Source organism: Etheostoma cragini, chromosome 24 (genome assembly GCF_013103735.1).
Source record: "Etheostoma cragini isolate CJK2018 chromosome 24, CSU_Ecrag_1.0, whole genome shotgun sequence".
Classification (NCBI taxonomy): domain Eukaryota; kingdom Metazoa; phylum Chordata; class Actinopteri; order Perciformes; family Percidae; genus Etheostoma; species Etheostoma cragini.
Window position 1 is genome coordinate 202,852 of NC_048430.1, and position 11,712 is coordinate 214,563.

Genomic DNA, 11,712 nt, shown 5'->3' on the forward strand with positions numbered 1-11,712 from the left:
TGTGTGTGTGTGTGTGTGTGTGTGAGAGAGTGACTGTGAGTGTGAAAGAGTGACTGTGTGTGTGTGTGAGAGAGAGAGAGAGAAAGAGAGAGAGAGAGAGAGAGAGAGAGAAAATCCCACCTGAGGTTCTACCTGTTAGCATCTAAACAACACGACAGAACGAGAGAAGGGAAAAGGAAATATCAAATTTTCTGCCTAGGGGTCTCTTGATCTAAGTGATAACAAAAGACTCAGTTTTGGTGATGTCGTGAACAAGCGTGGGATCATGGGAGTTGAAGTCTTTACCCCAATTTGAATGGGGTTTAAAATAAGATCTCATCAGTCAACACAGCCTTAAAATATCTTCACATTCTCTTCTACCACATAAAATATGTCAGGAAATTGTGAACTTTGGAGCTTTTACGTGTCTTCATGAAGCCGGTTGCTATCACAACGGCTAAATGGGACTACAGAGGGTTGCTGGGAAACATTAAACCTCATCACGCCAAACACCCAAAATCACATTGCCTCTCACTAGACAGCCTTAACAGCCTTGTTGCGTTTGTACTCACGCTCTCGCAAACTTTACAATTTATAGATTTATCAATTTATAGGTAGCGTGCAAAATCAAATTATAAATTGGAAGCTTTTTAGTGGAAACGGTCAAGTCATGCGACCAAGATATAGTTAATTTAGGGCCTAACGTTAGCGATTTACAAGCATTTACACTTAAAAATCTTCAAACTGGGGTTCATTTGTGAAGATTATCTTGCTGAACGACATGTGTAAGGATCATAAAGAGACTGTTTTCTGCAATAATCCAACTTGCTTTTTTGTGAATGAAACCAGGGCGAGGCCATCTTTCAGGTTGGCTTACAAAATAAGACATCTCTGCAAAAATCATATATATCTATATATATCTATATATATATAGATGTATATATATATAAATATATATGTATGTATAGTGTCTCATCTTCAGCACAGATGACAACATGCATCAGAGACATAACACTAACAGAACTGTCTGAAAACACCTTAACTTAGTCAGACCTGAACACAAAACCTAACTATTCAGTTTAAATGTAACTCTGAAAAGCCCAACAGGTTCTTTCACTTCACATAAAACTAATTTTTCCACTGGTTCAGTGCTTTGTGATACCAGTCCCCCCTTATGGGATTACTGGTGTAGCTGTCTTATTTAACTGGTGTCTGTGTTGTGTATCTGTATGTTTTTCTGTTGTATTTTATGGACCATGAGTCTAATAATAAAGGCCATCTATCTATCTATCTATCTATCTATCTATCTATCTATCTATCTATCCATCTATCTATCTATCTACTTCTCCCAAAACTCCACAACAGAGACCCTTAACTTTGCTCAGAGGCAGAGACGCCCTGGGCATTGTCCTCCCGACAATCCTCCTGCTGGGTTTACAGCCTCCGACACACCAGGCGTCCCCCTTCTCCTCCTTCTCCTCCTTCTCATCCCTTCTTTTGCCATTCCTCCCTCTGTATCCCGGTATCCAGAGTAAGAGCAGCAGCTTACAGGAGCAGATCCGCCTGCAGACCAGCTTCCTCAGCATGCCGGCAGAGAGACAGACAGGCACGGTGACAGACCGTCCTCCAGTCCTCTGTGGTCCTCACATCCAGCTGAGAAGAAAGAAGAAGAGGGGAGAAAGCCGGCCTCCCCCCTCCACCTGTCTGGGAGCATGTGCTTCAATACAACCCTTCTTTCCGTCTCCGTCCTCCAGTCAGGACCGGGAAGGAGGAAGTGGAAGGGAGGGGTTGGAGACAAGTGATGAAGCAAAGGAAAATAAGGAAAGGATAAGAGGAGGACAACCAATGAGAAGAGGAGAAGGGAGGGGTTGCTTCTGGAGGTGGAGCTGCTGGGTGGAGTCAGAAATGAGGGACAGCCACAGTGTCATCATGACTCAGGAGAGAGGGAGGAGAGAGAGGAAGCTGGTCCTCTGCCAGCTGCCGAGCCTCCACCCGAGTTCATCCATCAGAGTTTTAAACACAGCAAGGTCACAAACGCTCCACATGTGAGATGATGAAGAATTCTTCAGGTTTCCATTTGCAGAGGTTTTGTTTGTTATAGGGTTGAATGTGTCTATAACTGACTATTTTTGGTCATCTTCAACTCTGTTTTTTGCTGCCTTTAATTAAATCAAACTAAATTAAATTATTGATGATTTTTATTCTAGTATTTTATACCCGTGAAGCTGAAAGAAAACATCTGTCCACAAGATGGCGATGTTAACCAACAAGTGTTGATCTTAAAAGGTACAGACAGCCATGTCACAGGGCTACACTGATGTTTCCTATTCAGCATTTCCTGATGGAGTACAGGTGGAGAACAGAGACAGACAGACAGGAGGACACACTAAAGGTTGAATTACAACAACACAGTGATTGAGAGGAAAAGTCAAGTTATAATCTCAAGGGGTAATCTGAAAAGATCTGACCCTGAACTGACAGATACTGAAATAAAACCAGCTGTGAGTGTTGTCATTCTTTCATAAAGTATTGATTTTAACTCCATAAATGTCTATTTTAGGTGGAGAAGGTATCCAACCAATGTGTCTGTTAGAGGCAAATACAACAGGTTGAATAATCCATTACTTGAACAATATACACTGATAATTTTTTCTGTTTTCTGTTTAATTATAAACTAAATACTTTCAGGTTTTTGACTGTTTTTCCTTTGATTTTCCTTTGCTCACATGCTCACATCTACGTGATAAAGGTCCTCCAGAGGCTCAGAAGACACCATCCAAGTGTTGAGCATCGCCATCCATGACCGTAAAATGTGTTTGACGTGTGAAATTTAACTTTTACAACTTTGTGACAGGGGGGGGGATAAAAATCAAAAATACTAATACTGATGAACGCGAGTGTGAAATCAAACAAAGTGACTGTGAATAACTATCCTCTGGCTGTCAGGTCACAAGTTTTACTCCTGGCACACAAAGTCTCTGGGAGCCTGATGGAGTCTGACAGCTGATCTCCACAGTGCAAATTCCCAAAATGACCGAGAGGAGAGGTGAGGCGAGGAGGTGAGAAAGTGAAGGGTTGCATCACAGAAGAGAGCAAGAAATGAGGGTGCATGGAGAGCAACTCACAGCAGGGAAGGAGCCTAATAAAGTCTTTCTCTACCTGCAGCTCTATCGTTTAATTCCTTTGCAAGGCTTTAAGGACTGCAGTCCGGACTCGAGACCGGTTTTCTATGGACTCGGACTTGTCTCGGTCTTGGCCACTGGTCTTGCCCAATATGGCTTTTGGTCCGGACCGAGTCCAGGTGTCTTAATTATGTTGATAATAATATTGGAGGGAAAGTGAAACCCAAAATGATTGTCTTGATACTGTTAGGACTCAAACATTTTTAGACTCGGTCTTGTCTTGGACTCGGCCTTGACTTGGACTTAAACCTCTTTGCACTCGGTCTTGACTTGGACTCAAACCCTTTTGGACTCGGTCTTGTCTTGCACTGGAACCTCTTTGGACTCGGTCTAAACTTGGACTGGAACCTCTCTGGACTCGGTCTTGACTTGGAATGGAACCTCTTTGAACTCTGTCTTGACTCGGACTTGAACCTCTTTGGACTCGGTCTTGTCCTGGACTCAAACCTCTTTGGACTCGGTCTTGACTTGGACTTGAACCCTTTTGGACTCGGTCTTGACTCGGACTTGAACCTCTTTGGACTCGGTCTTGTCCTGGACTCAAACCTCTTTGGACTCGGTCTTGACTTGGACTGGAACCTTTTTGGACTAGGTCTTGACTTGGAGTGGAACCTCTTTGAACTCGGTCTTGACTTGGACTCAACTAGTCCTGGTCTTGGACATGACAAAGGTAGACTTGACTACAGCCCTGTTCCCATTACAATAAGCTAAAAATGGTTGCAGTCTTTTAGGCCTGAAACTAACGATTACTTTTATTGACTACTATTTTCGTGATTATTAGATTAGTTGTTTTGATCTATAAAATGTCGGAAAATAGTAAAAAAACAAAACAAATATGTCAGTGTTCCCCAAAGCACAAGCTGGAATTAAGAAGAGTTTTACCTTTCACAAAATGAATCCAGCCGATTAAGGGATTATCAAAATAAATGGCCTTTCATGATTCAGACTGACTGAAGTGATTAATCTTTGCAGCTCTATTTACCTTTGAGACTACCAATCACATCCAATCATACTGCAGCTGCAACTCAAAGGTGAGCTTCAACCTCTACACAAGCCTTTTCAATGGAGTCAATGGAGTGAGAACCCCCCCCCCCCCCCCCCCCCCCCCCCCCCCCCCAACCAGCTGGAACAACAGAGGGAGTGACGTTCCCAAAGAGCTATCAGGCTTCACTAGCACAATCAGACCAAGCAAGAGTCTAGAGATACACCAGGTGAGGTTCTTTAAATGAGAAAGACGTTGAGTATTGGTGAGTTTACCGTCTTTAGATCACCAGTAAGTACAGAACCCAGGGACGCCTCGAAGGAAATACTTTTAAAAACACATTAGAAGGTGATCTGGAGTTTTTCTGCGTCACTTAATCTGCGTTTTGGTGTTTTTTTTAGCCCCAACGTCTCGTATCGAGCCACTTAATCATTTATTAAAGTTCAAGTAGTAGTAATAAAGTGAGTTCAAGTGATCAACAGAAAGCTAATTTCTTTCACAATAAGAGGTTTCATCTCATGAAAAACACTGAAAACACTTCTGAACACATTTCTGCTGCTCTAATTAACTTGTATTACATTGACTGTCTACTGTATGCATAATTGCACATTTTTAACTCAAATTTTGCTGCTCTTATTTTCCTCATTGTATATGTTTTCTTTTTTTTACTTTTTATATTGTTTATGTTTTTCTGTTGACCTAATTGGTTAAATATGTCTTGTCTACACCGTGGGAGAGAGGGAAACGTAATTTCGATTTCTTTGTATGTTTTGACATGTAAAGAAATTGACAATAAAGCATTTTCAAAATTGTTTGTTAAAAATGGGGTTAACAGAGGAAGTGAGCTCAACACATTAGAAGTAAAAATGTGTATTTATGTGCATGAAGAAGCCGAGAAAAGATGAAAAAATTTCCAAAAGGCATCAAATGACAGATTAGATATTCGCGGTGCATGCTATAAACTCTGCAGGGGGTCCAAACTTTTGCAGACGCCATTTTTTATGTGTGTGGAGGCCACGAGTTCACCTAATGAACTTGCACACTAAGTTCATTAGGTAATTCTTCAATTTCTATATTTATATATATGAAATTTAACAGCACTAAATGCCCTTTAAGCGCTCTTTCAACCTTGTGTCTGTAAAGACTCACTGGTGCATGGTGCCCTGTCGTTCTGTCCCTGCACACAGTGTTCATTATTCAGGAGGTTTCCAACTGTGCAACCCAAGCCCTGGTGGCAGAGAGTATCTGGCCTCGTCTCTCAACACCGTCCCTGCAGGACCTCCTGACGCTGCGTGACGCACACAGCCGGGTCCCGGTCTATCAAAACCCACGGAGCTGGATTCAGAGCCACCAAGCATCAAAAGATGACGTAGTTTGAGGCTTAGGCTGAATCTCATTTCTCTGTCTTACCCCTTCCCCTTGATCGGGACCTAGTGCTGTCCCAATCCTCTTTTCGATCCAGGGGTAGGGCTAAGACAAAGGGGTGTGTACCCCTTGAAACCAAGTGAGGACGTGAGCTTACTTGTAAACAAGGCCTATTGTACAGCAAGCAACAATGGCTAGAGTTAATGCTTCACTTGGTATTAGTAGTTACTAGCCCTTGCCCCGAAATAACCAACATATATATTCATATCGGACCAGATAGCTGTTCAAAATGTCAGTTCAGTTCGAGCCCTTTGCATCCTAAGTGCTGAATAATAAAGGTACAAGTCATCAGAGCATTTGAGCGCTGATGTGTTTCCTTGGCTACCGGCTGCTCGACTTAATATCGCTCCGCACTCAACTCAGATTCACCGAGCTCTACTCAAATGTCTCATTTCAAAAAGCTGCACTGTATTCATCAGATAAACACTTCCTTCGTGCCAGGAGCTCTGTCAGAAGAAGTCAGCTGGATGACTAGCACTGGTGGTAGGGCTGCACAATTAATCGAATTTTAATAGCAGCCACGATTTTGATCACCCCCCCCCCCCGTTCATAATGATCAGCCGTCTCTCTGTGAGTAGCGTCCATCACACTCCCTCTCGCAGTTATAAACAGCCTATGTGACGATAACATTTGTTTTGGTTAAAATCAACAAAAAAATCGTGAGAATAATCGCGATCAAAATTTTGATCAAAATAATCGTGATTATCATTTGGGCCAGAATCGTGCAGCCCTAGCTGGTCGTGGAGATTTAACATTTAAAAAATCTGCGTTCTATCAAAAATCCTCCCGCTTCGCTAATATGCTCTTACTCCAAGTCATACAAGTTTTGAATAACCCCAGTATTTTTTTTTTCTACATAGCAAAATAATACTAGAAAACAAAATCTTGAATTATGCTGCTTAATTTGCACTAAAGCAAAAAGAGAAATAATCGGAAAATAGATTAATCATTTGAGTCGGTTTTAGTTTGTAAGAAACTTTGAGACATTTTATTCACCAAAGAATTAATAGAAAGTTACTTGATATTAAAAAATTTAAAGTTAGCTGCTGCCCTGGTTTGTACAAGGGACGTTACATCTTCCAAATAGTGGAAGTATTGTTCAAAATCCTTCAGGCTGCTTGTCTTTTATTAAACTGACTGAGCTATGTTTCAGGAATAGATGTTTTTATAAATCAGATGATCTGTAAAATCAAACCATCTGTTTACTGTTGCAGAAAGTTATGTATTACCTAATTTAATTATATCTGAATTATTTCAACAAACCAAATCTTGCAAGGATGATGATTGGCTGCCAAGAATGCATTTTAAATCAAATGTAATATTATGTTATAAAGGGTTTAAAGGACAAGCTACATATCTGATCTAAAAATGCTGCTTTTGTGTTTTCTTTTGCTTTTTAAACTAGCTTAATTTCTCTTTATCTAATTTATCTGGTTTTCCTGTTGACTTTATACTCAAGATAAGTGTCATACAAGTAAAGTTGTCATCATTACTGGTGCACTAACTTAGATTAGACTGTAATGCTGCACAACATATCACCTGTAATGACAGTAAACAACACAGAACACCTGCAAAACTGACAACAACGCAGGTGGCAACGACGGCTCGTGTTCCTCAAACTATGTTCCTTAAATCAACAATCTTAAAATGGTTTTCACCCAAAATAACTTGAGTTATGAAAATGTTTTAGACTGAGCAAAGTGGGATTATACGCATCACTGAGCTTCAGCTACTTGTGGCATTCAGGTCCCAATTATGATCCCAGTGCAATTATCAAGGCTTACGAGCACAGAGAGAGTCGGGTAACAACATGTTTCTACATCAACAACACAAGCAGACAGATAAACAGTATCTGCGTTAGACTTGCAGGTATTTAAAACAGGTCTTAAACATTGAATTAGAAATGATTTGCTTCTTCTATGTGATGAATTTACCTGCAGCGACGCAGCTTAAGTCTGCGAGACGATACCTTCCTGTGGAGCTAGCGACACGGACCCCGAGCTGAGGCACTGCTGCTGCCTCCTCCCTTCCCCTCCAACCAAAAGGTCTTGTGACTGTAGCAACGACAGCTAACACCACTCCTACAAAATAAGAGCCCTGGGCTGCAGAGTCTTAGTTTTTCCTCTTGGCTTTCTCAATCTCTCTCCTCCCATTCTCACTTGGAAAGTTTATTTTTAACGTTTTTGCAGCCGTGCCTTTTTCTACCAATGTTAGTTTCATTCTCTCTCTGCATCTTTATATAGTTTCAGTGACTTAGCGTCGTAATAAGATAATAAAGTAGTAATTTAATGACTATAAAGCCATAATATTTCAAGAAAAAAGATATATTACATCATTATAACATTACGAAAATAAAGAAAGTCAGAATATTATGAGAAAAAAACTTTTTAAAAGTTGTAATATTCTGAGAATAAAGTTAATTTTCCATGAAAATGAAGTCATAATATTTCACTATTACTAGAATCAAGTCATAGTATTGGAGAATAAAGTCATAATATTACGAGGCATCACTGAGCAACAGGTCAGAGGAAAGACACAACACTAAATAACGCAAGAAATAACATTTTATTATGACTTAATTTTTTAATCTAAGCCTATTTTTTTCTGCAGTTTCTTTCTTTTCCAGTGGCCGTTGGTTTGAGGGAGGAAAATGTCGTTCCCTGCGTTCCCCCCTGAAACCAACACCTATGTTATGTTCTTCTCTGAATGAGTCATTACTTTTCTTTCTCATCCCCGTTTTCCAGGTCTGAGTTGATGCTTTCTCCCTCGCCTGCTCAGGTCAGCGTGCTGACGTCCACATCTCTTTGAAGTGAAAGCCGTGTGTGTTTCTTTCCATTAAAACCAGGGTGCAGACACACAATCTAAGCCTGTGAGGAGCTTTAATGCACTAAATCTAATGTAACAAAAAACATAGTGACAAAATTAAATTAGCTTTCTTAGATGAGATGCTTTTCCTTCCATAGAAATTAGCAATCAGGACCCAAGACCTGCAAGCACCAGTTCACTGTCCACTGATTTAATGCTACTATTAATGCCAAATGAACACTTCCTGCAGCTACTTCACATTAAATCTTTTAACATGCAATCAACCCGAATGCTTTACGTTTGAAAACAGAAAACGGTACATAGGCACATAACATCTGCCCTAAAAAAAAGGTTTTGATTGTTAGATTTGTGAGAAGAGAGATAAACTGTAATTGGATAAAGCTCCTTCCTTCATGTCAGATTATCTCAGTGACAAATTCATGTCTTTTCCTTTTTTATTCAGACGGGACCCCTGAGATGAAAGCTGAGCCTCGTGACCACAACGATGAGCCCCGTCAGCTAAATTCAAGGGACTCAAAAGATCAACCTGATGTCACCCAGTCTGGGTTTCAGTGCTCAACCAAAGAGGGTCAACCTTACGCAGTCAGCTGCTAACATTTGGTGTAATATTCTCTGCAGAAATCAACTCCTTCAGCCCTTTCTGTGCCAATCAACAGGGTCACTTTCCTGCAGCGAGGTGGGTGAAAGCTGCTCGCTTCACCGAGCACAAAGAAACCGCCTCAGGTTACATTCTGGCTGAAAGACGGCAAACACACCCACCGGGACTGGTGGAAACCAAGACCAGGGCTTCCCACTTCACACAACATGCTCACTGGGACTGATGGGCGGAGATACTCTCTCAGTCCTTGTAACTTATTGTACTTCACGTTCTTCCATTTTTAGATTTACAGCCTTTATCTCGAACTCAGAAGACCAAAAGACGTAAACAAACAAGAGCAACTACATCACATGCAGGTACTAGAATGTACTGTGTGTACAATGTTTTTGCAAACTGGAACAAATTAGGTGTAAAATGAGAGGTTCGTCGACAAGATTTAAGAAAACATGCAGGTCTTTCGTCATGTTGGTAGATAAATTAAATTAATTAGATAAAACAATGCTGGTGTGTGGTGAACACAACCATAACTAAACTGTGCAGGTAGAGCAGGAGACATGATCTTACCTGACACAGGTGAAAGGACCATGTTCCCTGACCTCTGAACTTCGTCAAATTTACTGAAGATGACATTTAGCCTGGACAGAGAAGAGAGGGAAGAAGGGGGGTGGGGGGATTAACACCACATTCACGGTAGAAAATAAACAGCCATGCTGCCTTCAGGCCTCTAAAAACAGAAAACTGGCTCATTTCAGACTCTCCAGGGAGCAGTTAAATAGGCCACAGTAACAAAATAACATGATTGATTCCACCCAACGCTCTTTGCCAAGTACACATCTCTACTTTCATTAATTTCGGGGCGTCTTATTCAATTTTATAGCATTTGAAGAAAACATATTGAAGTGTTTTTGAAATAGTATTGAGTAAAAGTTGACATATTCCAGTCTGTGATTATCATCAACATCCATTCCTTTAATTTTAGTCTCAATAATTCCTAATTTCTGCTTTTCTAACTCAAACATTAGGTTTAATTTCCTATAAAAGAGGTTTATGGACCATAAAATTCAAAAATAACTGTACAACTACAGTTAATAAGTTAATGTTACGTAGTGTTGAACGTTAAAAAAGTGACAAACATTGTCAGTCAGTTCCTGCATGCTATAAACTCAACAGGGTGCCCAAATGACGCCATTTTGTAGTTTTCTGTTATTTTGAAAGTGTAAATGATGGAAAGAAAATCTAACTTTTTGTGACATATTATACGAATGTCTAATCTGTCATTTGATGCCTTTTGGAGATTTTGTCCATCTTTTCTTGGCTTTTTTACATGGGGGGGGCCCAAACTTTCAAACCCCACTGTGTAAGTTAGTCATGCATTTTTACAGAGAGCATTTGAACGCACCGCGACTGAGGCAGACCCTTCTTTCCCAGGTCCATTCTCACTCGTTCTCCGACGTGGCGGTAGATCTCCACGAGGCAGTTCATGGCTCCGTCACGCACCTGCAGCTCAACAACCAAGACAACACATGAACACAAACTGCTTATCATTATTTAATTTAATTTAATTTAAATCTGTTTATTAATCCCCAATGGGGAAATTACAATTTACACTCTGTGTCCACACTTTAGGTCACTCAGGTACTTTTATTTTCCTTTAACATCACATTTTATCACATGTTATCACTTTGTTTTCTTCCTGTACTTTTCAATAAGCTAATACTGTTAAAATCTTCAAAATCTTTTATTAGATTAGATTAAAATGAAAGCAACTTAAGGATAATGGCTGATGCCCTTTTGCTGCTATAACAGAAGAAAAGTATCTTTGTCTCCTAAATTCACTGTAGTCGGTTTCTTTTCCAAGTATCTGATTATTTTACTCTTTTCCTTCATTATATCTCTTTTACACAATCACTTTGCCTTATTGCTTTATTTTGTGTGCCTCCAATTTTGCTGATGTCATTTGTATTTGTGTGTATTTTTATTTTACCGATTGTTTTTTATATTGTTCTAAACTTAGACTTCTCTTTATTAATCCTTTTGGGATGACTCCCGCAAGGAAATGGAAAATTCCAGCAGCAGTTTTAGCAAGAAAAACAACAAAATAGATAAAAAAAGACAGTATAAAGACAACAAAATAACAACAACAATAAGAATATTCGTCAAATAAAGACAAAAAAGACCATAAATTATTATCAAGGTGTCAGTGTTGAGTCCAGTGTTAAAGTGATAAAGTGACCAGGTATTAATGTAAGTCCAGGTGTGTGTGTGTGTGTGTGTGTGTGTGTGTGTGTGTAGACAGACACTGAACAACTTCTAACTGAAGGTTTCTCTGTGAGAGCCCAAAGCTTTATAACCTGTCCAGTCACATGGTTATTTGTTTTATTCTGCATAATGAGAAGAAATCCAAATAAAACTGAATTCGGAGTGCAGGAAATTACAATAAAAGTGGAAATTCGCCTTTAGACATTAATAACCACTTAGGCTGTTTCCAGCTGGCCGTCTTTGCTCTAACAACCAAGAAAGTGCAGATCCAAATATTGAAATAGATCCTGAACTCCTCATATTGGCGGAGATGGTTTGGAGAGTGTCTGACTCCGGGAAAGGAAGTTCGAGGGCACGGTTTCCTGTCCTAAAGAGGAAGTGTGATGCAGGGTGATGACAGAGCTCTGCAGCCTATCAGGAGACAAAGCCCTCAAAACTCAGAGACCGGCGGGGGGGGGGGG

General features: G+C 40.2%; 1 protein-coding gene across 1 annotated transcript in view; it reads right to left on the reverse strand.

Moving 5' to 3' along the window:
• The window catches only part of LOC117939676 (CLIP-associating protein 1-B-like), a 62,259-nt gene that overhangs the window by 41,551 nt on the left and 8,996 nt on the right, over positions 1-11,712 (reverse strand). Inside the window, exons 7-8 of the mRNA XM_034865164.1 lie at positions 10,392-10,489; positions 9,557-9,627 (exon numbers count right to left, since the gene is read on the reverse strand). Coding sequence (XP_034721055.1) covers positions 9,557-9,627; positions 10,392-10,489 — 169 coding nt within the window. The remainder of the gene's footprint in view (positions 1-9,556; positions 9,628-10,391; positions 10,490-11,712) is intronic.